Source organism: Astyanax mexicanus, chromosome 18 (assembly GCF_023375975.1).
Source record: "Astyanax mexicanus isolate ESR-SI-001 chromosome 18, AstMex3_surface, whole genome shotgun sequence".
NCBI lineage: Eukaryota > Metazoa > Chordata > Actinopteri > Characiformes > Acestrorhamphidae > Astyanax > Astyanax mexicanus.
Window position 1 is genome coordinate 16613299 of NC_064425.1, and position 27776 is coordinate 16641074.

At 38.7% G+C, this 27776-nt stretch overlaps 1 protein-coding gene across 6 annotated transcripts in view; it reads right to left on the reverse strand.

Moving 5' to 3' along the window:
• The window catches only part of myo18ab (myosin XVIIIA b), a 154100-nt gene that overhangs the window by 60594 nt on the left and 65730 nt on the right, over positions 1 to 27776 (reverse strand). Inside the window, exons 3-22 of one of the 6 annotated variants that reach the window (XM_049467269.1) lie at positions 27212 to 27304; positions 26904 to 26969; positions 25610 to 25741; positions 22853 to 22918; positions 21394 to 21481; positions 20511 to 20617; positions 18623 to 18799; positions 17016 to 17226; positions 15559 to 15701; positions 15324 to 15424; positions 14088 to 14151; positions 13729 to 13873; positions 10149 to 10160; positions 8039 to 8212; positions 7239 to 7329; positions 6240 to 6432; positions 4886 to 4972; positions 1855 to 1996; positions 941 to 1100; positions 451 to 637 (exon numbers count right to left, since the gene is read on the reverse strand). In XM_049467269.1, coding sequence (XP_049323226.1) covers positions 451 to 637; positions 941 to 1100; positions 1855 to 1996; positions 4886 to 4972; positions 6240 to 6432; positions 7239 to 7329; positions 8039 to 8212; positions 10149 to 10160; positions 13729 to 13873; positions 14088 to 14151; positions 15324 to 15424; positions 15559 to 15701; positions 17016 to 17226; positions 18623 to 18799; positions 20511 to 20617; positions 21394 to 21481; positions 22853 to 22918; positions 25610 to 25741; positions 26904 to 26969; positions 27212 to 27304 — 2439 coding nt within the window. The remainder of the gene's footprint in view (positions 1 to 450; positions 638 to 940; positions 1101 to 1854; positions 1997 to 4885; positions 4973 to 6239; positions 6433 to 7238; positions 7330 to 8038; positions 8213 to 10148; positions 10161 to 13728; positions 13874 to 14087; positions 14152 to 15323; positions 15425 to 15558; positions 15702 to 17015; positions 17227 to 18622; positions 18800 to 20510; positions 20618 to 21393; positions 21482 to 22852; positions 22919 to 25609; positions 25742 to 26903; positions 26970 to 27211; positions 27305 to 27776) is intronic. The other 5 variants (XM_049467267.1, XM_049467265.1, XM_049467268.1 and 2 more) reach the window with 5 other exon arrangements.

Genomic DNA, 27776 nt, shown 5'->3' on the forward strand with positions numbered 1-27776 from the left:
AAAAATATTGTCATTTAGAGCATTTATTTGCAGAAAATGAGAAATGGCTGAAATAACAAAAAAGATGCAGAACTTTCAGACCTCAAATAACGTAAAAAAAAAAAAATTCACATTTGAAAAGTTTTAAGAGTTTAGAAATCAATATTTGGTAGAATAACCCTGGTTTTTAATCACAGTTTTCATGCATCTTGGCATGTTCTCCTCCACCAGTCTTACACACTGCTTTTGGATAACTTTATGCCACTCCTCATGCAAAAATTCTAGCAGTTCTGCTTGGTTTAATGGCTTGTGATCATCCATCTCACTATTGATTATATTCCAGATGTTTACATTTTGGTAAAATCAAAGAAATTCATCATATTTAGGTGGTCTCTTATTTTTTTCAGAACTGTACATTTATGTCTAAATCATTAAGCTCTACATTCTAGTAAGAAGCGTTGTTGTACTGACCACTTGTAGCTTGATCTGGATACAGAGGGACTTCTTCTTAACAGCAGCCATGCCAGTAGTGAAGGTCTTCCTCATGCTGGTGGCACGGCGCAGGGCCAGCTGGGATCCACCCTCCAGTCCAGCGATAGAACCTGACAGCACCGTGGCTCCTCCAGAACGTCCCATAAACAGACTACTGATGTTCTTCCTGGATGAAAGAAATACCCAACAGCAGCTCATATAGATATTTAAAAAATAGTTAAAAATAAAATTAATATCTGCTGAATAATTTATCAGTTTAACCTGAAGGGAAACGTCACTGAGCTTATTAAATCATTTTTGATTTATGTTAAAATGCTATATTTAGTGTCATTCCCTTTATTACTTTATTATATATTTAAAGAGGTGGAGCTGATGCATATAATTGTATACGTGTATACATAATTGTATAATTGTATAATTGTATAATTGTAAACGTATAGTTTACAACATTAGAACCCTGGTATCTTACTTCTGCGAGTCCTGCAGCAGAGTGGCAGCGTTCTGTGAAGCTGGGTTCTGCTTGGCGTGGCTCAGCCAACCCTGAGCATTATACTCCACCCAGTCTGTGCCGTGACTGTGTCCCAAAAAGAAGTGATGGGACTTCTCACTCTTCAGAAGCAGGTTGGGGCCTAGAGCAGGAAAAATAATAAAGTTAAAGTTACTGTCATGCACTCTCTCATCTGTTGTATTTCTGAGATGGAAATCTTATAGGAGAAACCTTCTGAACTTTCAATGGAAATCAGTGTAAAAAATATATATAAATCATTTTAAACATTTCTATTACTCCATCTAATGAGATATGATGTGTTTCAAAGTGTTGATCAGAGTATATTGGAATATTTAGAAGTGTTCTGTAGATTTTAGAGATTTCCAGGTCACCAGAAATCAATGATCCAAAATGATGATTATGATGATGATGCACTCTGTGTTTCAAAGATCACAGTAAAAATTAGGGTATTGAGCAGGTTTAACCTGCTTCATTTAGATACAGCAAGGCAAATGAAAACAGTGCTGGTTACTAAACAGTCCTTTTGTACTGTAATGTATTATAAAGCATGATACAATAAATCATATTGTACGGCCTGAAATTGAAATATTGTTTATGCAAATACTGTCCATATGGACACTCTGATGACAATGGGGAAACGATATATTGTGCAGCTCTAATTCAAATATGATAAAATATTTAAGTGACAGGGAGAGCAGCATGTAGTAAGAGGCCTCGGCTTCATAAGGGAAAGACACTTCTTCATTGTTTTTTGAGATGTTGTGGAGGATTTGTGCTGTATTTTGGCTGCGTGGGAGATGTGTGTTTGTGTGTGTGTATGTGTGTGTGTGTGTGTGTGTGTGTGTGTGTGTATGTGCACACATAATGATGTTGACCTTTGCTCTCTCCCTCTGTGGGTCCGTAGTAGCTGAAGAGGCGTTCCAGCAGAGTCTCCTCAGAGCCTCCGGGCTGCAGAGCCTCCTCCTCCATCAGCCACAGCAACCCCCGTGCCTCGTCCGTCCGTGCCAGTGTCCTCACCTGACACACACACACACACACGCGCACGTAACAACATTAGAATACATAATAAAGAGGGTCTACAAATGTGTGAAATGCATTAGTCATCAGGTCATGCATAAATCAGTGACTACATCAGCAACAGTTACACAACAACACAGAGCATTTTGTGGCTAAACATACACATACAAAAACACATATACACACACACACAGATGCTAAGTAGTTAGCATCAAGCCACAGTGTCCTGCCGAATCATTTTAACACAACACGAGCAAAAGACGGGCTATTAGCCTTGGACTCCTCATTAAAGCCTCATGTTAAAAGAGTAGCTCCAGGGCAGTCAGGCAGGCATTTTTAAACTTTGCACTCAGGCTGTCCACTTAAGCAATTAAAGCCAGTAATGGCTTGCCACGGCTTCTCTCTCTCTCTCCTCTTATCACTTCATATTACAGTGCTGACATGCTGCAGCAGCTGTTACGCAACTGTGGAAGAAACCAGCGCTGGGTATCATTACAGTAAGGAGCAAAGCTTTATTAGTTAATCTCAGAAGATTAAATAAAGATAAATAAAGATGCTCTCCACTCATTTAAAGATATGACTTTTTGTTACGTAGAAACAGGGCTGTCTTAGATTTCTGCAGCACATTCTGAAACGGAAATGGGGAAATAATTAGCTTTGCCAGACTAGCTGAACACATTCATAGCTGCTTTTCTCAGTACCGGGCATGAAAATTCAATTAGTTGCTTTGTCAAAATGGACATAGACATCAACTGATACAGAGCAGATGTTCACAGTCTGGTTTAAAATTGCAGAACATTTTAATTGGAGATGTGCTGTCGTGAAGCAAGTAGGGATGTACGATATGGGCAAAATAAATTAATGTTTAATTACACTGTTGGATATCGCAATATCAATGTAAAAAGCAAAAAAAAAATCATCTAAATTAATGTATGCTCACTGTGGATATGTACCATACTCTACCTTCAGCCTCGTTATGTCTTGTATAAGTCTGAAATATTAAGAGCGCCCTCTGTACTCATACCACAACTCGTACCGCAATAACCATTTAAAGAATTTAAAGAACACAACTTTTAAATATCTTACAGCCCTATTAGCAAGGGGTTCAATATCAGACCTTGTAAAGGTGGTAGATCCCAGGTGAGCCTTCCCTGTGTTAGACTGAAGGCCTCAGCATACTTGGTATGAAGATTTTGGGGGGGGTTTTCATGCTTTTAAACTCTTAAAGATGCTCTAGGCTTTGTTCAACTCTCACAAACTTCGTTTCATAGAAGGCATGCTGAGAGCTTAAGGCTCCATTCCACAGGAGACACTCCATGCTGCCCCAATAAGTGTTCTGGGTATGAATCTTAATACTACATTTAACTACCTTTAAAGCCGTAACTCTGTATAAGATATAGTGAAAATGGCAAAGAATAGTTTAACTATGCAAATTAATCAGATACTTCTTTCCCTTGGTCATGTTTCCATATCAGGCCTCATCATGCTGCCACATCTCCAATCAACTGGAGCATTGGCTTTATAAGACCTCTGAAGGTGACCTCTGAAATTTAGCACAAAGAAGTAAACAACAAATCCTTTTATTACCTTTAATGTTCTAAACTGAAGACACTGCTAACTGACAACCTTTTTCTTCATCTATAATTCTAGGAATCCAGATACTGCACTTTTCAGCTTGAAAGACTTGAAAGACACTTGTTGTGATTGATCTCTACTACTCTTCTTCCCATTACCTTAATTAAAAATGGCTGTCCACTGGCTCTTAGCTGTAACAAGACAATGTTTTTCACTTTTTTACTGTCATAACGTTATGACAGTAAAACATTTTTTTTACTGAGAATGTCTTAGGTTTTCACACCTAGAGTTGCTTTGCTTCTGTCTAAATCCTTTAACTTCAAGTTTGAAACTTTTTTCCCCCCTTTTCTTGGTTTGTTTTACAGTGAATAAGCCAAGCTCAACATAAAGAATCATCACAATAATCACAAACCATATGAGACATTCTCGTTCCTCTTTGGCCAGCCTCGTGTGAGGCAGTAAGAAGTAGGTAAATACAGGAAGAAGGCCTTGTGTTTTAGTTTAGTGCACATTCCTATGTAGTTTACATGGCACCTTACAGTAAAGGCTCCAAAATTACTTGGAATAATATTTGTGTAGATTATCTTATATTGAAAATGAAGGCCTGTCCTTTTCTGCAAAAGTTATCCAATGCAACATACAGTGAATAAATACAATAATAAAGACCCATAGTATGTTTTCTTGGTATGTGTGTGCTGTAAAAATAGAAATGACATCTAAACAGACTACTCCTGGTCAATTTGAAAAAGAAACACTTCGAAGTAGGCCAAGAGTGAGCCATATAGAGTATGCAATAATTTTCTCATAATTAAATCTATTCACTTGTGCTGTACTTACTAGACAGAGCACATTTACAACACTGTGGCTGTCTTTGGGAGAGAGAAATGGAGAGAGAGGGAGAGAAATAGAGCACATGAACACACACATTTTATTATTAATGTTATGTCTGTCGCAGGAAGAGAGAATAAACAGCCCACGTTCACGCTTTTACTACAACAATCAGCTCGAATGAGGTCCGCCTGATACAAAAGCTCGCAAAGTGGCTTTCACCGGACATTAATTCGATTGGTAAGAAGTGCCTCTACTACAGTCACAGTGTGAATGACCACAGAACTCTAAAGAGCACTGTTCATGATGAGCATAAAGAGAAGAGGTGCAGTCATGCAAGTGGCAGCTGCTGCTGAGGCTGTACAGCACACTGCCTGCAGGCACGGCTCCACAGAGACAGGTGGGAGACAGATCACCATACTAATCTGCACATTACTGAAGAGGACGGCAGGCAGGAAGGAAGACCGGAAAGGAAGAGGTTCTTACCAGAGCTTGGGCCGAGGCCTGGTCTATAGCTGCTACGGACAATGACGTACTGGACTCTATGTCATCTAATGCAAGCTCTATGTTTTCCTAAATGGGGATAGAAGGGTCATTAGTTCACTAAGATCAGAACATTACTGATTTTCATGTTACAGGTTTGTGGGTAGATCAAATTTTCAGATTTTTCATCATCATTCGTTTTATCTTTGCCCTGTGACCAAAGAGTGTGAAATGCAAGGCTTTATTCCACAGAATCAAAGCGTAAAAAATTTGCTTTGAAGAATGTGAGTCATACTAATGATTTTATCATCTTTTTGTACTTCTAGGTCACCTTGGTTTCAGATATTATTTAAACCTTTATCTGTTGCTGGAAAAGGTTTCCAGGTTATGCTGTATCTTAGGTAGACCATAAAAAAGCTACATAGTTAATCAGGCTACGTTTATAAAGCAAGTTAAAGAGGCCCAAACCCATTTTTTCTCAATTAACCCAATGTTAATTTTACACTGTTCAAACTGTCTTATTAACCTGACTTATATCTAACAATTGTCTAACCAGTTCATGCTCCTAAACTGACAAGAATGCACAAAAGAGCAAGGCTTCACGTGAAGATTCGGTTTCACCTTCAACAGCAGCTATTAATGAGGTTAAAACTGGGCTCATCACTTTATCACATGCATTCGAGATAGCTGTACATCTTCCTTGGTTTGTGTTCTCGGTTTCCTTAAAGGGGACATATTATCCCTCTTTTTACACCAGTTAGAATAGTGTATGGTCTATACAAAACATGTTTATAAGGTTCTTTGCACAAAATAATCAAACTCTGGATGGATGGATTTTTTTTGTGCTTGGAGTGTTTATAAGGGCAATCGAGACCCAAGTGAAAAAAAAAATGTATTTAATAAGTCCCTTAAATCCTATGCTAAGGCTTCATTTTCCTTTGATTTCATCCTGATCATGCTGTTTAGTCACATTAAAGTGTATTGATTTTATGAATATGAATATGAAAGTGGTCTAAATCAGAATTGAAAATGTGAAATTGAAAATTGGGCCACTTTTACCTGCTGTGTGAACATAGCATTAGAATTAAGATTACTTTCAAATTAAAATTTGAATCTATGAGAAAAAATTGGTCACAAGGCAAGTAATTTAACAAATCACAAAGTAAGTTTATAAAAAATCTGAATCTACAAATTAACAAATAATTTATCATCAACTCAGACTTAAATAATGCAACAAATCATGGTCTACATTGCAGTAAATGATTTCTATTTAATTAACCTAACACATAAATTATTAAAGGAATAATATAAAACAGCTGTTTTTGACCCTGAGGATGGCTAATCTCCGCAGCTGTACCTCCTTGTAACGCTCCAGCTCCTGCACAAACGTGCGCTCGTGGAAGAGGGTCTGCAGGCGCTCCTGAGAATAGTTATGACACAACTCCTCAAAGGTGGCACCGCGAGCCTGTTTGGTGAGCCGGGGGTTCTGAAAGCCTGGCGTGTCCACGATCAGCAGAGAGCACAGCGAGTGCTGACTGGACTTTAGTGCTCTGAAAAAATAGCCACATGTATAGACATACTGTATATGAAGCATCTTACTTACGTGTGCTTAACTAAAGCAAAATAAAAAAATAGATGTTTTGCTTATTTTAGGAACAATACGGTTTTAGTAGGATTTGATCTTACAACAACAGCATGCGAGGATATTTCTTAGTATTACTTAATATACACAGCTATCAATCATTAAATAGTTTTATTTAGCTTATTTAGGTGGTTTATTTTGTCCCATGTATAAAATCAAGTATCTAGTCATGTAATCTCATTTTAAAAACATAGTTACTTACTGTGGTAGTTTATGGGACTAGTTTATATTCTTTTTTGTCGATTTTTAGTTTAATACATAATTTAAACACACAAACTGTCCCTTTTACTAGATGCATTTTCTTGATGAATGGACCAATATAAATGTTTCAAAATTTCCTGAAAAACTATTTTTACACGTTTTACAAGAACATTTTTTCTCTCTCCTGTACAGTTGCTATTTAGGAGATTCATGTTTTTCATCGGACAACGTTAAATGCAAATACAGGCCTTGAATATCCACTACCAAATAGACATTTAGACTGAACCGTATATACTCTACTGCTGTAGTGGAATATGGTCTCCACATCCAACTAAAGAAAAGTACAAATAAGTACAAATGAGTTTGTCCAGAACAGCCACAAAATATGTTCTCACTTCAAAACACACACAAAGTGAAGCTTTCAGCTACACTTCATTAAGTTCGACTGTGGCTGTGAGTGGCTGCAGTGCTGTGTGGACTATTTTGGAAACAAGGAGCAGAAATAGGGCTGACCGGTTGGTGAGGGAGATGACGAGAGTGAAGAGCTCAGAGTAGAGTCCAGCAGCCATGGCCTCCAGACACTCCAGAGCTGTAATCTTTGGACCTGAAGAATAAAAGACCACAGAAAGCACACATGGATCATTAAGGTGGCTGCACACTGAACAGGCTGTGATGCTGACTAGGGGTGGGTGATATGCCCTTAAAATAATTTCACAATATTTAATTTATTTATTTTGATATTTTTGCGATGATGATAATGACTCTTGGCAATATGGCAAAACACTGAATTTAATAATTATTTCAAGAATACAGTACTGCAACAAAATGAAATTTACATTTTATCATTGCATTCATATTGCAAATGGAGATACAAAAAAAAATACAAGAATTTTATCAGATTTGTAACAGAAGTCAACGATCCAGAATGCCATGATACTAATAATGCGCTCCATATATCCAGGATTAAAGTAAAATGAATGCTACTGGACAGCTATAATCTATATCTAGGAAATATATAATGAGAAATTAGAACAGTGTGAACTGTGACTGTGGCCTGTGACTGAAAACAACTGGCCCTAAAGATGGTCTAAAATTATAAAATGTGGAATATAAAACTTCTCTGAAGACTGGCTTTTCCCAGCTTGTCCTGCTCAGTTACAGCCATTAAAAACATACTGTTGTTTCAATGACGCTCCCATACATGCTAGCCTACTGCTACATGCTCATCTTTAGTTTCTTCACATAACAGTAATGAATGGAAACACCAATCACTTTGCTGCATCATTTGAGTTTATATGTATGAAGGTATATACCTGAATTGTCTCCGGTCCCAACATCATCCGGCCCTTGGCGGAAGGAGGTGGACCTCTGAAGGGTTCCTTTGGGCTGGTGCTTGAAGATGGAGGAGGAGAGCTCTTCCAGAGAGCAGCCTAAAAGATAGGCTGCCTTCTGAGCCCACTCGTGACGAGCAAACTGCTTACGACCGGCTACAGAGGAAGAACAGGGTAAAATGTTAGCACTTGGTCGTGGAGCAGCACTTGAGTGGCCTCTGGTGGTCTACCACTTTACCAAAGTAATTTCTCAAAAGACCACAGATTAGACTTAAATACGTGAAAGAACAGAATCACGTTTTAAAAGAATTATGAAAATCCCCCAAAAAAATAAAAACTAAATCTCATGCACCACTATACCAAATGTACCGTATTTTTCGGACTATAAGGCACACTGGATAATAAGGAGCACCATCAATGAACGTCTATTTTCTGGTCTATTTTTAAGGCGCATTAAGCGAGACAAGTAAGGATGCCTACATCAATATGAGCAAGGGTGTCACCATGTTTCCCTTCTAATGGGGAAGCTGGGAGAAGCAGGTAAGTAAACAAAACTGTAATTCTTAAAAAAAACTATTTTAATGTCAAACGAGCGCTGGATGTTAATATTCATATATTTCTCTCCTGAAAACTGTTTATGTTGGTGAGTAAAGCGCTTCTGTTTATTTACAGTAAGCTTAGAATTTCAGTATTTTGTCCAAGGGTGAGGGCTAGCCCCGGTTAGCAGCAGAGCCAGCTGAGATTAGCAATGCTAGCCAGCCCAGGTTAGCAATACTAGCTAGCCCCGGTTAGCAGAATAGTCAGCTGTGGTTAGCAGTGCTAGCCAGCCCAGGTTAGCAATACTAGCTAGCCCCGCTTAGCAGAATAGCCAGCTGTGGTTAGCAGTGCTAGCCAGCCCAGGTTAGCAATACTAGCTAGCCCCGCTTAGCAGAATAGCCAGCTGTGGTTAGCAGTGCTAGCCAGCCCAGGTTAGCAATACTAGCTAGCCCCGCTTAGCAGAATAGCCAGCTGTGGTTAGCAGTGCTAGCCAGCCCAGGTTAGCAATACTAGCTAGCCCCGCTTAGCAGAATAGCCAGCTGTGGTAAGCAGTGCTAGCCAGCCCAGGTTAGCAATACTAGCTAGCCCCGCTTAGCAGAATAGCCAGCTGTGGTTAGCAGGGCTAGCCAGCCCAGGTTAGCAATACTAGCTAGCCCCGCTTAGCAGAATAGCCAGCTGTGGTTAGCAGGGCTAGCTAGCTGCAATTAGCAGGGCTACCCAGCACCAGTTAGCAATGCTACCCAGTCGCGGTTAGCAACGCTACCCAGCCACAGTTAGCAACGCTACCCAGCCACAGTTAACAGCGCTAACTCCCTTATACTCTTTAATTCATCGGATTTTTACTGCTCCTAACAACCTGACCAGTAGAATTCATATATAAAGTGCACTGACATTTTTTTGGGAAAATTAAAGGATTTTAGGTGCGCCTTATAGTCCGAAAAATATAGTAGCTCTATTTTTAGCAACTTATCAAAAAGCCAAGTGTCTGCTTCAGAAGAAAGATAACATTTACAACACTAAAAGTTGATTAAAACAAAGTTTGAGAGAATTACAGTCCTTGCCCTCGAATTGAACTGCACATACAAGCAAAACTAGCAGAAGAAGCTGTACTAGAAGCAGAAATTCAGAAGACAAGGACACGGCCTCAGAGGAAACGAACAAGCACTGAACACAAACAAAAACTGGAGACCAACGAGACTTTTATTCAGGCGTGGATTATGGCGAGTAACAACAGAAAAGCACTGCAGAAATGAAAAGTCTACAACATGGGGAGGACATCAGAGCGCTAAAACTTAAAAAGAGACAACAGGCTTGTGATCCCAGACCCCACCTCCCCCTGAGTAGCTTTTGCTGGGCTCTGAGACAGTCAGAGCCAGTCAGAGACATGCCTATCAAGTGATGAGAGTGAGAGCCCAGAGCCCAACTGAGCAGCAGAAGAAGAAGAAAGAGAGGAAACAATAAAAATGCAAATGAAAATGTCTGGCAGCGACGATAAAGGCGTTAAGAAAGTTTGAGGGTTGAGGTTTCAAGGTTTTTTTGTTGTTGTTCTATTTACCTTCTTCAGTCTCTGCGTTAGCAGCATGCAACATGCAAGTAGAAAACAGGAGGTTAGGTTAGAACAACAGCATTATACATTCATAATCTGTGCTTTAAACACAGACAAACAATACACACATTCAATTATTTAATAGAAGAAGCCTGTAAAACTGTATTACTGTGTGGAGACTGCTTTGTGAAAAGCAGCTTTCAAACAGGTATTAAACATTTTAAAATCTAAAAACTTATATAAATATATAAAAATATACAAAAACACTTAGTGCAGGACCTGTGAGTGAACATTCATGCATCCAATCTCCTCTTGATGTTAAATATTGTTATTAACCCTTTCAGACACACAGAGAATTTTGAATTATAAGTAAGTAAACTAGTTCTCTAAATAATCACTGTACTGTACAAGTACCATTTCCTACATAAAACATCAGTGTAAGCAGTGCCAGAGTAAGCTTTTCAAGAAAACTACAGTTCTTACATCACTTCCTATCCACTACATATTTAATGAATCTCCGAAAACACTGAAAGTTTTCTAAAATTGTAGAGAGTTGCTCTTTAAACACACCTGCAAAGTATGAAATGAGTGACCACAATGCCTCTACAGGTTAAGCATAGATTAAACGCCTCGATTTCTGTCTCTTTCTTGCTGAAGCAATCTACGAGAAAGAGCAACACTGCCCCCTGCAGGCTAACCAGCTCTCGCAACTGCTTTATACCCATCTACAGTATCAGCTGTGGCCCTGTTTACACTTGGCATTACCATTAACATCCCTGTGATCCCACTCCACTGTGGTAATCAGATCATGATCCAATCAAGTTTACAAACACACTGATTGCATCAAATACAAACGTAGATTCTGTTTCTAGGATCAGATTTCATCTCCCCAACAAACATTTGCTGTTGACAATTGTGACAGTTCTGAAGCTCATCTCAAACAGCACAAAGTGTGTGGGGTATAAAACTTAAATTGTAGGCTGTTTAGATTTCACTCTGTTCGAAACTGTATTTATTATTGAGTCAATGAGAATTTACAAAGCTGTAAATCTTTTTTTAACTGCTTATTAAAATAACATTGTGTAAATCATTAATTAGTCAGTAGGTCTTTATGAATCCCAAACTCTACTCAAGAGTTTGAGTATTTACTGAATGTTAATCACAAAAAGTTGCATCTTTTTGCATTTCAAATAAACTAGTCTACTACTACATCTTTACCAAAAGATTCATTTAAAATTGCTGCCCATGGCAATCAATATCCTCCAGAATATGCCAGTGTTCCTATAAACAAAACTTTAAAATACTATGATTATAGCTGTCTTTAAAGCCTCAGGGAACACAACTTGGGTTTTAAGATGAATAAAAAATGAATAAAATACACTCTTTAAACCTCTTTGAGGATGGTGTGGGCATGGTCCCAACATTCTAATGAACTAACTAATAGTGACTCACCAGCCCATGCAAAGTATAGATACAAGCCCAAGCTGCAAGTGGGGAGCTGCTATTCTGCATGTACTTTAGTCGTCTTTGGCTTTAGATGGCCATCGCATATCTGCTTCACTGTGGCATTCAGTCAGTCGGGTGGCTGTATGTTGTGCTGCACTGCGTGAAAACACATATGGGAATAGGGCCACGGATCCTCACGGCTGTGGTGCTGCTTCAGAACCTTCCATAAGTACCGGAAACTTTAGATCTTTAGGTTTAGCTTTAGGTTTATCTCTCCAGATTAAGTTTTAGCTATAACTTGCCAGGTTGCTCAAACTCAAAGAGAGGGCGGAGCCATGTTAGCCAAGGGTTTGCTGTATGATCTAAACCTGATACCCTTTTAGTAACGCCCATTCTACGTTGAGAGGAAAGTAATACAGGAGATTTATTATACTTAATAGACTGAAGATAATTAATATATTATATTAATTATATATTAATATATATTAATAAGACATATTTTGTCCAATTACAGTGGGGGGCCTCAAGGATTAAGATTAACTTAATTAGAAAAAAAAATAGATGTAGGTTCCCAGGAGCTTTAACTGCAACTGCATCAGTATTGCCATTCTTCATGAGCAACTCTAAACAACTAGTGGCTGTGATAACACTTATTTAATAAGGAGCTCCAAGAGATGTTTTGAGGCATGCTGTGAGAATGTGGAAGGAATCCCCCTCCATTAGATCAGATACACATGTAAGTGTCTATAAGTGAACAAATAACAAACAGGCACAAAGACACACAAGTCAAGAGGTGCAGACTGAGAAAAAACAGACATATACAGTACAGCATAACGATCAGTGAGCTCACATACACAGCCCATGCAATGCAAAGATTAAGAAGCTTTTTACCACATCCATCCTGGACTGCAGGAGGAGGGGAGGTAATATATAAATATATGAGGCCATGAATAAGCCTTCTTTACACAGAAGCATTTGTCTTCATTAGAGCTAGAGAAAACACACGGTGGAACAGAACACACACACGCTGCTCCAACACGCCTCCGCCACGCACATACCTCCTCCACATCAGAGAAACTCATACATTCCCCTCTCTGAGCTCAGTGCGCAGGCTGCTGCACTCAGTCTTGCTAACGTTTTCATTAACGCAGGCAGCATCTGGGCCTGTTCGTGCTTCTGAAAGCTTTATCTCATTAGGGCATTTTTTCAAACTCTCGGGATGTGGCGCGCACACAAGAATGGCTTTGTGGGGAGCATGCTGATACATCTACTGCTGGTCATTATAGAACAAATCAGGAGCTTCTATGCGCTTTAGTAGGAAATGAGTCCTCCACGGATACCACTATGGAAAAACCTCACTGTAGGGTTTGCAATGATATGAGGTTTTTATGGTATAATGACAGAAACCTGAACAGAATATATATATACAGCTCTGGAAAAAAAATAAGAGACCACTTTAGTTTCTGAATCAGTTTCTCTGATTTTACTATTTATAGGTATATATTTGAGTAAAATGAACATTGTTGTTTTATTCTATAAACTACAGACAACATTTCTCCTAAATTATGGTAATTTAGAGCATGTATTTGCAGAAAATGAGAAATGGCTAAAATAACAAAAAATAATGCAGAGCTTTCAAACTTCAAGTAATGCAAACAAAACAAAAAAAACAAAACAAAAAAAAAATATTTGGTGGAATAACCCTGGTGTGTAATCACAGTTTTCATGCACCTCGGCATGTTCTCCTCTACCAGTCTTACACACTGCTTTTAAATAACTTTATGCCACTCCTGGTGCAAAAATGCAAGCAGTTCAGCTTGATTTGATGGCTTGTGATCATCCATCTTCCTCTTGATTATGTTCCAGAGATTTTCAATTTGGTAAAATAAAAAAAAAAACTTTTTTTTACAGAGCTGTACACATACACAGTATGGCTCCTATGGAATTCAAACTGGGATTTATTACTGCATTTTAGCTGCTTTTGAAAGATACATTTCTCACTGATTGTTTGAACAGGCCATGAAAACTTGTAACCAAAACATTTCTGTAAACTCTTTTGTTTTGTTAGCTCAACTCCACACTCTACTAATACATATATCTATTAACAAAAAATACATAGAGAGATGTCTAGTTCAAGGTGTACCTTTGGTTGCTCCTGCTGATCCCAGGTGGTAGATGGCCCCAAGAATGAGCCACAGAGCTTTCTGCTCTTCAGCTGAAATACCAAGCACCTTCATAGCCGCCTGCAGCTTGGTGAACTGCTGCGCTGCCTTCTGCTTGTCCTCAGACTGCACATAAATAAATACACAGCAATTAAGACAAGAAATAAGTTGTTTTCTTTACTTTTACATACAAGTTCAACTAATAAAACTAAATAAAACAAATGAATATATATTTTATTATTATATTATAAGTGCCTTCATGAATAAAGAAATATAAATAGAAAATTGATAGCACTTTGTTCTAAAAGAGTTCTAAAAGAGTTTGCAGCAGGATCCTTACCTTTGTCTGAGGCACAATTCCAAATGTGTTGTTCTCAGCAAAGTGATTCAAATGCAGTTCAGTTCTGTCGGAAACACAGAAAAAAACTGTTGCAATTTAAGGTGCAAAAAAAGCTTTTTGTGGGCAACAAAGCAAACATTTTGATATCAGACCAGTAGACAATTTTCCATCAACAACAAACAAGTTGTGTAACACTTAGTTAATATATACAGTTGTCTTTTTTTACATTTATTTATTCCATGAATAGGCCTAGATCTTTCCTAAAATTAATAATGAAACAATTAAAAATAAATAAAAAGTATTTAAGCAATGCTGTCAAACAATCTTTGATAATGAAATCTGTGTCAAATCCTGAGAGCTCCACTGTGTAGGGCTAAATTACTTAACTCCGCTGATACAATACTCTGAATAAAACACTAAAATAAAAACACAAATTAGTTACTAGAGATAAACTTGCAAGAGTTTTAAGTCTTTGACTTTGAGTTTCAATCTCACACATGCACGCACTTACAATGCTTGCAATAGGGGCACAATTTTTTTTTTTTTTTTTTTTTTTACAAAAATCGCTTTTCTCAGTCAATAAATGGAAACACAAAGTTTTTGTGACTTTTACAAAACGTTTTGTGTATTTTTATTTTTCCAAGACTTATTTAGGCCTAATTCCCTAACTTTTCCATTTTTTTCATGACCGTACAAACCCTGTATTTAAGAAGCTACAGTACGCTACTTGGCTAAACAATCGTTATCATAAATAACATTTAAAAAGTACATTTCCTGAAGAGTTTGTTCAATAATTGTTTCACAAGTTGGTTGCTGTGGAGATGTTTAGTTGTACACATGTTGCAATATAGTTGCTATAATATCCCAGAGGGATGACATGGTGTTTCTAAAGGATTGCTATGATGTTGCAAAGTGGTCCCTAGTTAGTTGTTATTATGTGGCTAAGTGGTTGCTATTGAAACAACAGGTGGTTTCTGTGGTATTGCTATATTGTGGCCAAGTAAGTGCTACAGTGTAAAAGTTACTGTATTTTAGGTGGTTGAATGGGATTTGCTTAGCGGTTTTTGGGCAGTTGCTTTTGTATCGCAGGGGGTTGGTTGTTTGTGGTTGGTTTGGCCTTACTACTATCAAAACATTAAATCACTTAACAATATGGATGTTAACTGACTAACCAAAATTCTGCCAAAAATTTTTCAAACCAAAAATCTGCATTTGTGGGAGCACACAAATACACACCTCAGAGTGCTATCTGCTCCCGCCATCATGTAGTAAAAAACATTGAAAGTGGATTCAGCCTCCGGCCGTTTGGTCACCCTCAGCTTCTCCAGAAGCATAGTCTACACAGCCAAACACAGCATTCAACAAAGAGAAGAAAAGGGTAAAACTGTGAAGCACCACAGTGAAACTGAAACATCAGATCAGATGCGTGTTGTGCACTGTAGTTTAAACACACACTCTGGTAATAGACTACCTGAATAGAGGCAGAGGCCACCTGGCCAGCCTGGTCAAAATCCAGAGAGACGATCTGAGAGAAGCGGCTGGCGTTTGAATTCATGGAGGTGGAGCAGTTCCCAAAGGCTTCCAGGATAGTGTAGACCGCCTGCCATTTCTCTGCTGAGAGTGAAAACACACACACATATTAACACACTCTCACAGTCAATAGGTTATTCACTACAAGTTAATTATCTTGCTCCTACACCCTGATGGACTCAAAGGAGAGGACTGGAGGTCCGGTGCTGAGAGGTGAACATCTGCAGATAGCATCTTGCACTCTTTAATGCTACTGTTGATGAGCAATGTAATCTTCATTGGGTCATTAGGGCTAAGTGTGGGCTGAACAGCTTTTGATGAGCACGGCTAATTATCAGAGAGTTCCACCGCGCATCATTAGCGAAGCTCCTCATTCATCATCCACTTTACCCTCAACACCAAAACCTCACCAACTGCCAAGCAGGAAGTGCAATCCATTCACTTCTCTCACACTGTCAGACACACACAGCACGACCCAGGCAACTTCAGGAACACCGAACACATGGTAAATAAATGTGTGCGCAAGTGTATCCATGTGTTTTGTTTTATAAAAGCATATAAGTTCGTATGCATGCCTCATATCTACTGTAAACATAATACAAAGACTAGCCTGAGTACTTTTTGGACTTCAGAGATTCAGCACCAATGAGAAGCATATAATTTACTTATTTATAAAGTAGTATAAAGACATAAAACAACATATTTTGATAGCTTTAAAATAAATGATAAACCAATTACAAGAGATTAAAAAATAAAGGGTACATAAACAAAAAATCTAACCAAACCAAAAAAATTGATTAACTGACTTTAAAAAAAATGTCTATATATACAAAAATGCAACATTCACATGTATCCAGATATTGCGTTTTGGCCTTCTGCCCACATGAAAACACCTAAAAAGGTAAATGTTTTTGAAAACAATAATATCACAATGTATGCATGTTCCTGTCTGAATCTCAAATACCTCCTTACTCCCTATATATAAAAAAATACATAAGGCATAATATGACAATGTATACACATCAGTAGCACTAGATTTCTGTTTAAAATTAGATTTTATAATTATGTGACTGGGTAGTACCCGAATTAGGAAGCAGCGAAAATATTTAAATAAATCTTTCTATTACTACTATATTTCTATCACCACATACAAGGCTTGTGTATCTGTGTGGACAGAAAAAAAATACAGAGGAAGGGATTTTTTTTTTTTTTTTTTTTTTTTAAGATATTTGTATAAAGATGGAACATATAGACAAAAGGATTTGTTCTTACTTTTTACACCAGATCAGTTATACTAGGCACTGGATGGTAATATTCACCTAAACTGACAAACACGTACACGAAATGAACTACAAATCTTGGTACACTCATGTTTTAAAAGGTTAGCATTTCTCTCACCTGAAAAGATCTTGCCTGTGCTCCCAGCGATGGACAGCAGATACTGCACCAGGTGCTGGCAGTTGGTGGTCTTGCCACTGCCGCTCTTGCCCAGCAGCACAACAGACTGGTCCTGCCGTGTGGTCAGAAGGTTCCTGTAGGCAGTCTGGGCCACAGCGTATATGTGTGGAGCGGTGTCTTCTCGCCTACAGCCCTTAAACATGTGCATCACCTGAAGAGACAAAGAACAACAGACTGAATGGAGGGGTGTGTGTGTTTTGCTGCTGAGTTCAAATACCAATACCCCTGTTGTTCTCCAGGACCTTTAAACACCTTTTTAAATCCTAGATTGTTTCAATGAGTTTTTGCGTCTTCTGCCAGTTAATTGGTAGTCCATTGCTTATGGACGTCTATTTGTCCTGCTTTTAACAGAACTAACTGGCACTTGCTGCATGATATGCACACCCCTGATATATTGTGGCACTGTCTTGCTGCATGACACACCTTCTCTTGGTTTTCAGTTAATGTTCAGACATTTTCCTTTAAGATTTCTCTGATATAACTCTGAATTAATTGTTCCATCAATAAAGGCAAGTCGTCCTGGCCTAGGTGCAGCAAAACAGTCCCAAACAATGATACAACCTCCACCATGTTTCACAGATGGGATAAGGTTCTTATGCTGGAATGCAGTGTTTTCCTTTCTCCAAACGTAACACTTTTCATTTAAACAAAAAAGTTATATTTTGGTATCATTTGTACACGAAACATTCTTACAACAGCCTTCTGTTTTGTCCATGTGATATTTAGCAAACTGCAGACGAGCAACAATGGCTTTCTCCTTGGAACCCTGCCATGCACACAACTGTTTTTCAGTGTTTTCCTGATCGTGATAGAGGCCTTCAGTTGCTTAGAAGTTACCCTGGGGTGACTTCTAAGCAATGAACACCTGCTGCATAACAGATGTAAAGCCACTGCCAATGTAGATAATCAAATTTTTTTCACTTTGTCTGTCAGCTGTGTTAATGCTACGGCTGACAAGTGTAATGGTGTGCTACAAAAAATAATTTTCATGTTACAATCTGAAAAACACTCAAATGCCAGCTATTATAAAAGTCTAGACCACACTGGAGTACATTGCTGAATCATTGCTGTTCCACAGTCTGGTCAGTAATTAAACGACTAGAGTGAAAATATGCCCATCACTCCACTTTTCCAAAGTGGTAACTGAGGCAATAAAGCTCCTACAATGAAAAGTATGTGGGCACTGAGCCATGTGTCTAAAATGTTTAAACAGCACATTAGTATTAAAGAGCTCAGAAATCTGCATTAATAACTAATCAGTCTGATCAATAAAGCAGAGTGAGTGAATATGGAGAGATGACTAAGAGAAATATTATCGCCTTTAGTAGGTAATTTAATTTAAATCCAATTATAAAAACAACTTGGTTGCACATTAACTCTAATAGGGTCTGATCTCATTAACAGGTTCTATTCTGTATCTCATTTAAGACTCATTATAACATTCTTTAATGTGCAATGTAAAATACACCCATTTACAGCTCATTACAGATCATGTAGTAAAGAAAGCTGGTCGCCACTAGAGCGAGAACTCCTTATACTGCCTTTACCTTCTCAGAGTACATGGAGGGGGCGCTGATTGGGTTGATGACCACCATGTTGGGCCCTGCATGCGTGTGGATGAGGTTTCCTCCATAGCGCTGCCGCAGACAGTGCATCACACTCGACTCGTTCAGGTAGAGCAGAGTTGCCAGGTCCTCGCAGCGGTCAAATGAGGGTGGGTTTGCCTGGGGTCACAGAACAGTTGAAGAGAGAAGTCAACATTCCATGTGCTGAGCAGAAGCTGGATAAAAGAAGAAACTTTACAATGGTACAGAAGTACGAGTGAGTTTTAAGTATGAAGTACAATTTAATATTCTGAAGTCGCTGTGGCTTTGACGCTTTATGCCAAGTTTCAATGAAATTAAAAGCTGTTTAACCTCAACTCTGAATCCAGCTCTGCAATTCCCTAATCAAACAGATGGTTCCGAAACTAGATTTCAAATCAACGTTCACTGTATGAAAGCACATCAGCCCAAATTGCCCTTCAGCAAGCAAAAAGACAATTAAATGACTGTGTGCAGAGTTGAGAGAGGTAAAAGCAACTTTCAGAACATATCTTTTTTTTCTTTTTCAGGTTTTTCCCCATTTTCTGCCAATTTGGCTATCCAATTGTCCCACCCCTTTTGTGCGTCCCCATCACCAGTGGCACCTGCAACCCTAGGAGGATGCGGACAAGCACACGCCTCCTCCGACACATGTGAAGTCATTCATCCCCTTTTTTGAGCTGTTGCTGATGAATCATTGCCTGAGCAGCTAGCACGCTCGGAGGAAAGCACAGCGGCTAGGTTTCGATACATCCGCTTACGGACGCCTTGGGCCGCCCGGCGCCACCTTTAAGCTTGCACCCGGAGGTAGCAGGGCCAATTGTGCTCCCTCTGAGTGCCGGCAGCTGATGGCAAAGCTGAATGGCAAAGCTGCAAAGCAAAGCTGCGACCTCCCGCTCTTAGTTGGAGCGCATTAGACCACTGGACCACTCGGCGCCTCTCAGAACATATCTAAGACAAACAGACAGTGGGGGCTGTGAAATTTCTGCACTGTGCTGCAAAAGCTACTATTAGTGTAGAACATTGTTGTTGTCATTAATTTGTTAACCAGCAATATTTATTCATAAATATTGCAAATTACATATAAGAAACGATCCACACAAATCCACACAACTAGGGTTGTGTATTGACAAAATAACAGGGGTTGTAATTCTAAAATTATAATATACTGAAATACCATAAGCAAAGCAATATATTATTATTTTTAAAGCACTTTTTAGTACAAACTAAAAGTGACACAAATATTTTAACTGTATTTAAACTATTATTTAAAATCAAATATACTGATTTAGAGAATCAATATACTGTAATCGCTTAAAAAATCCTAAAGAGTCCTATTAGTTTATTATAAGGATTGTTATTATTCTTAGTATAATAAGTCACATAAACATCAAATAACTAAATGTTAAAATGTTAAAACGTCAGATGTTAAGCATCTCAGAGGCTTCACGGAATGAAAGGTTTCAGTGGAATCAGTAGCAGAGAATAGGGTGGTACTTTCCATCAATGACACTTAAATGTTCTTGCTTTTTCAGAATATAAAATATTTCCTAACTGGAATGCACTAAAATAAATCAAGACAGCTGAATTTAGATGGTCCCTCTATTAAAGACGAGCTAGAATTAGCAGTTTTGCTTGTTCCACTTCAAGCATGTTAAGCTAGAGGACACTGTAACTTTGTTTTGTCTCCCCCTCAAAGCCTTAAATCCAATTGTGATAAAGGCAGGTCTTAATAGTGGACAGGAACTGGCAAAGACTAAAACATCCACTAAAAATGGAAATATGTTTGGGTGGGTGTAAATATACTTGAGGGTGCCTTTTATGACAGACAGAAAACTACTTTCAGCCTGACCTTCTCCACATCGTCCTCATCAACATCCAGTACTGTCCCATCATGCTCCAGTTTGATCTTCACCTTCCCTTCTGGCAGACTGCCAGCATCTGTCTTCAGCAAAGTGGCTGCAATCAAACAAAAATCATAAATACTAGCAAACACTAGAAAAAGTGCTTCCAGCTGAGGACCTGCATTTAACATTATTAGATAAGGGTGTGACGAGACACTCAAGAGATGAGGTGCGAAATTGGGTTCATGAGAAAAAGACAATTTATATTTTTACAATATATATATATATTTCAAATTTAAAATATATGATTGAAAATCACAAAAAGCTTGTAATAGAGGTAAATTAAGTTTGAATGTGATTATAAATTAAAACAGAAACATAACATTTCCTGTATGATCTCATATGAGTCTCTTTAGACCTTAGGACTATTGTGACAAATCCCCCCTTGAGGGCTCTGTATAGACCTATGGTCCGCATTTCCGCTTCACTCCACAGTTGAAAGCATGAAGACGGAACTGTTCCACATTTTGGTGCTGCTTTTACCCACCAAAAAAAACAATACAATTTTTTTTTGGTTACCCAAGTCTTGCAAGATACGTTTAAAACCTGACAAGAATTATTGTGCTGTTTTAATTCAGTCACACCTCTACTATTAGACTATGAAGATCTTTAAATGCATTATCATACCACAAAATAATAATTAATTGGAGTTTTTAAATTCTTGTTTCGCTTATTATATAGAAAAATTAATTTGGTTTATTTTGTGTATGAGGATATAAATGCATTTTAGTGAAAAAAAAAAATTAAATAAATAAATACATAAATACATACATGAAATCAAAAGCACTGTGGATGAAAACTGGCAAAAAGACTACAGTGTTCTATACTCACCCAGGGAGAAGCCATCTTTGTGGACCAGCCACACTTTCTCTGAGCCGTACCATGCCTGCTCTGCAGCTATCTGCTCCTCCGTCTTTACCTGTAGAGAAAGAAGCACAACTTTTACAATCAATCAGAACATTCCACACACACTCGAGCTCCCAAGCACTCAAATCCACCCCATGCATGGAAAGGTACTGGAGTATAATGCAACAGGGCTGATGACAGGAGTTGAATTCAGTTGCTGTCCTAAGATCTGTTTTGTCTGCTTTATAAAAACAGGTCTTACAACAGTGATATGGTGTAAGAAGGTAATCCATATGAAAAAGATGCAAAAAGGTGGTTGGAGATGATTTGCAGGGTCGTGTTATATGAATCAATGTGACAATCTCAAGCACTGACTTTTAAAACCTCTAGCAGTTATAGAAAGTTTCACATACACTCCGCCAATCATGTTTCACTGCTTTGACTTAAAATAAAAAAAATAGATATATAAACATCTATCTTTCCCACTGACTGACCAGATTAAAAAAGTGAAAACACAATGATTGTGCATAAAAGTTTCTTATGTGGTTAAATCATTGTTGGGTTGTTGCTATAGTGTTGCTAGGTGGTTGCTTGGGTGTTATAAAGTGTAATAAAGTGGCTACAGAGTTGTGAAAATTATTCTGCATCCAATGCATTCCTATGAAAAAAAAAAAATAAATAAATAAAACTTTACATGGAAACCACATGTCCAATCAATAAAGCTGTATGTAAGCCCTAATTATACAGTCAGACCAAACAATTTAAAGTTAGAACGATGTCAACATCTCTAATGGCAGCAAGACTAAGCAAAAAAAAAATCCATGTAGAAGAAGAAAAGGGGGAGGAGAAAGGAGTAGGAGGAGGAGGAAGAGGAAGAGGAAAAGGAAGACCATAATAATAAGAAGAATGAGAACACCTCTAGTCAAATTGCTGTTCAGGTTATACAAATACAAAAATAAACACCACATCACTTACAGTAAAAAACATACCCACATTTAAAAAATAATAATAATTAGATGAGTACATTAATTAGTTTACTGTAATAATACTTTAGATTCAAATGCTTTAACAGAATCTTTAAGTCTTAAATGATCTGTGTATGAAGAAATGCATTTTTCAACAACACACCCCCAGACCTACTGTACATACAGTAAAGCCACTATACACACAGCCCATGTGCTGCATCCTCATGTGCTCTTGCATTAATTATCAGTATTTGCAGAGAATAAGCAGTTCATGCTTTTATAATGAGTGACTGTGGCTGCTGGGGTTGTGTTGCTGTTGTTGTTGTTGTTCAGGGTACAGTGGGGGTGAGAGATCACAGCACTCCAAACACAAGGCAAATGGGTACGCTTGACACAGCAGGTCAAAGTGCAGGACCACACGGGTTGGTGAATTACACACAAACACACACAGACACACACATTCACAGCAAACACCAGACCTTCGGCTGAGAGGCAGCAATGTGGGCCGCCTTGAGGATGGCCACTGGGTCCTCCTCCACCTGTCCCTGTGATTTGGTTGGCAGCAAGGGGGAAGGAGGGGGGTTTTAAGTCCTTGGTTAGATATATTCATACTTTCCAAGCTTTACATTCATATACATATACACAGAGCTCCAAGCGGCTGGAACACAACACACACTACTACACATCTGCAGCTTAAAGAGTTCATACACAAGGACAGACAGCTCAATGCCATTAAATCAAAGTAAGGCACAGTGGATCACCTGTGTGGAAGGAAAAGCAGGTTAGATAGACTTCATGACTGCAAGTTCACAGAATTAGACCGTGGTCACACCTCATTTCACAAAGCACATTTATTTAAGGCAACAAATAAAAGGGTCAGCACTGCTGCCAAAAGCACAAACACAGACAGCCAGTATTAAATGATAGTCTGTATAAACAACTTGCAAACCAGGAAAAAGCCTGAGTAAAGCTGAATTAGTTTTGCCCCAGGAGGTAATGAACTTTTGTTTATTTTCTTTTTTTCTTTTTGGAAGTTATTACTGACGGGATATATTTCAATAGAAATCTGCAATATCTGCACTTTTTACTGAAGTGAATTACTGCTTGGATTTCAATGAACCCAGAGTCGCCACTGTAATAAGAGCTTTCACTTCTTGAGGCCATAAAACAAGGTACAAAACAGGCCTATTCTTAGCTAGTTTATATTATAAGAGATCCACTTTTGGTACCATGAATTCATGCTATAGGATAGCAGCGTTCTTATCCTTTTCTTTTTGCTTTTTAAGACCTTCTTTTTAGACCTCGATAAATATAATTTAAAACCCCAAAATGTAGTCATAATTTCTTTGGAAGAAACCTCCGATAACCTCAGTTCTCTTCCCGGTACCTTAGCTAACTCGGCGGTAAGGTCAGTGTGTTAGCTAGCTCACCGCTTATGTTAGCTAGCTCTTTCCTAACCTTAGTTCTCTCCTCAATAACATAGCTAGCTCACTGTTAATGTTAGCTAGCACTCCGCTAACCTTAGTTCTCTCCTCAGTAACGTAGCTAGCTTGCCACTAATGTTAGCTCGCTCTCTGCAAACCTTAATTCTCTCCTCAATAACATAGCTAGTTCACCGCTAATGTTAGCTAGCTCTTAGCTAACCTTAGTTCTCTCCTCAATAACATAGCTAGCTCACTGCTAATGTTAGCTAGCACTCTGCTAACCTTAGTTCTCTCCTCAGTAACGTAGCTAGCTCGCCGCTAATCTTAGTATGCTAACGGCTCTGATACATCAGCAAACATGTGCTTATGCTAAAAACATTCCCGTGGGAGTGATGTGAACCTTTCTTATTTTTTATTTGACACTGCAGCAGCAATGTGTAGCCTTTTAACATGGACCTCAAAGGACCACCACAGAGCAGATATTATCTGGGTGGTGAGTCATTCCCAGCACTGCATTGGCTTTTGCCCTAATGAATCAGACACTAAAATACATATTAAATTATATTAAATGTGCGTTTATCTCCTGGTAAAACTAAATGAGCCTGAATATTGCAAAAGTAACAGCCTGTACTAATGATGAGGTATAGCCTAAAAGCATGAATATCAGAAACCGAGCATGAGAAAGCAATAAAACAACAACAGATGGTCTTTATAAATAATACTGTGCCAAGGATCACACCACATCCATGCATGCCTCCAGCTACCAGCCCATCAGCTCACCAGCTCACTATAGCAAGTGATACCCAGGCATTCGCTTCAACAGAACCGCAAAGCGCCATGCAATGGCTGGACTGCCAACTAAAAATGAGTTGTAGAAATGTGGGGTGTGTTTATGAAGAAATGTATATTCCCAATGAGGAATAACAGGCTAATAATCTAAAATAAATGTATAAACTGAGCTGTAGTTGAGCAATGAAGCAAAGTAACAACACAGACACAGACAGAAAGTGTAAGGAAACAGAAGTAAGGGTGGGCAACATGGACAAAATATATCACAATACTTTAGAACTAGAATATTTGGATTTTTCGTGGTGCTGGTGGATTGGAACAGACATCAACAAAAGAGCATTTTTAACAAGACACTGAAAATGAATATATCTTATTCATGAAGGAAGCAGCCGATCATGAGTTTATTAGCAGTTGGCGTATGGTAGTGGATAACACCACCTCTTTTCCCATGGCAGACTAAGTGAATCTGTTCTAATCTGAGGTAACTTTTTGACGAATTTCCCAGCTAGCACTGCTGGAGCAGAATTAGCATTACCCACTAACCGCTCTAGCCCTTTTGCAGATCAGAGGCGAGTATTATCGGCCTATAGTCTGCTGCTAACCCCGGCTGGCACTGCTGGAGTAGCATTAGCATTACCTACTAAGCACGCTAGCTCTTTCGCTGCTCTTTCACCAAAGCACTTAGGGTTCCTCAGTGTAGCGCTGTCGGGTGGCATTATCCTCTATTCACTAGCAGTTAGCCATTAATGCTAATGCTCCAGCCTTAGTGCTGAAGAAATTTGGGAATCTAAGTGCTTTACTCACCCAAATGAACCGTTTTCAGTACTGTCAAAATGAATACAAAATGTGTTCTGTATTCAGCCAAATGTCTCATTTTGCTTGGTTTTAGTTTTTTCCTCAAAATAATCATTTTAGCGCATTCCAAACAAACATAAAATATGCTTTCTTCATATTGTGGCATATTTTGTCATGTTACGGGCGTCTCCACACTACCCACCCCTAAACAGAAGAGCAGAGGCTTACATTGCAGCAGACTGCCCTGGAACACACAGTGGCCAGGCTCAGTTGGACGCCAGCAGGGGAGGTAGAGTCGTCCTCAGGTGAACCCTCTACCTGAGTGGACGTGGATGCAGACGCACTGGGCACACAATCCAGCTACGGCAGCCAGCCACACAACAGCCACAGACAGCGACAGGTGCAGCCAAGACAGTGGTGGATGAGAAAGAGAAGGGCAGATGAGAGGAGTGCAGCACAATGAAAGGTTAGAGGAACACAGTGTGAGTGGAGATGAGCATGCCTGAAGCCCAGGAGACCTGCTGGAGCAGTTAGTGTTATGATGTCCGTGAAATGACAAGCAAGAATGAATTATGATAGGAGGCAGCAATGCGTCAGTGCACAGTGATGCATCACACGTGAAAAAACGTTTTTACTCATTTTTTCTCACATAATATGAATCTGGTAGTTGTTCTTTATGATATGTTACATTTAATTATAAATTACTGACAAACACGAATGAATGAATGAATGAATGGTTAGGATATTGGAACGGATTGTAAAATTATTTCCATAGAATTAAGCATAAATTCCAGCTGTAGCTGAAAATATCTCTATGATATTTACTCATTTTGAAGGCTGTTGGGAGCATTGGCTAAAAGTGTTGTATTTTGGAATGCTGGGGGTAAATCGGAGTGGGTTATTTAACAAAAGCTCATACTTGTTATCATGTTTCTCTACACCCCAAATCCATTTCACAGCGAATGTTGAGAGGGGTTAAAGGTACAACGGGCAGGGGAAATTGGAAATGTCCATTATATGGATCACGGTCACATATCAAAGCATTAATCATGGATAATTAGTTTCATAGGGCTAGACATATTCCCAACAAGCACACAAGTCATCGAGCTACATGCAAATCAAATAAAACCATTTTCTCAACATATTTAAACGTATGAACATTTGATCTTCATTTTATCAACATTAAGAGATAAAGGTGATATAACTAACCACACAAAACTAAAGAATTTATTTTGTCTATTTTTTATAGACATTTTTCTTTATTTTTGATTAAGTTACATGGATTGCATTTCTTAATCTTGTTCAAAGCATCATTAAATGTCTACATGTTTTAATATGTTGAAAAAGATGCAGTTGCAATGCATGATGATAGATCAATTTTGATTCATTACGTTTTAAAATTCACACAGAAAAAGCTTCAAGGTGCATATCAAATGTTTCACAGTAAGTGGATAACAACTGGACAGAAAAGAGTAAAAGAGGTAGAGGAGGAAGGACAATGAGGGGAGAAAATGAGAATTACAGGTGCCCCGAAGATGCGCTCCAGTCTTCTCTGAGCTTCTTCTGTAGGACTCAACGCAGGGCTCTCCTACAAGTGAGACCACCAACAGGAGGTGAGTCCACATTAATCTACAGACCTGCATAATGTACTGCTACAATGTGTGGCAATGCAATAAGTATATTGTATTAGTTCAACCAGGACAGTAGATGTGCGTTAGTGGTGCCAAATCCTACTACTATTATCGCATTCACTCTCTGCAGAGCACAGCCCGCACACACCATACAGTGTACTGCAGGATAGAACCATGCATACACACAAAACACGCACACCTTTTTGATTACAGGTGGACAGGGGTCTTTAGATATGCTCCTCGGAAGAGGCTTCCCTGTTGGAGCTGAGGACAGACGCGAGACTGCCTTCACCTTTAAGCATCAGGTGCATATACGTACACAAACATCCACACACACACACACACACACACACATACACACCCACATACACAACACAAAAAAAGGAACACCAAAAATACACAAAAGGTGCACAAAGTCAGTTTTGGGTGTTTTTTATATACATGCTCCAAAAAAATTAATGTGTGATCAAACCAGTGAACAAATTTCAACAGCCCTATTTACTTCAAGTTATTACAGCATGCAAATATTCCACTGCAAAACACTTCAAACCATTCTCTCGTTAAGAAAAGTTTGCCTGCGCAGTCTTTATACCAACAGATGTGGAAATCCAAAGGCAGAAATATAATTCTCATTGGGCCAATCACAGTTGCTGAAACCCATAGTTAATTCTTTTGGGGAGGTGCTCACTAGGCTGCAGAGAAGGCTACAATGTAAAGTATGTACAGGCTATAGAGCAAGGTGCATGTAAGTTCTGCTTTAACAC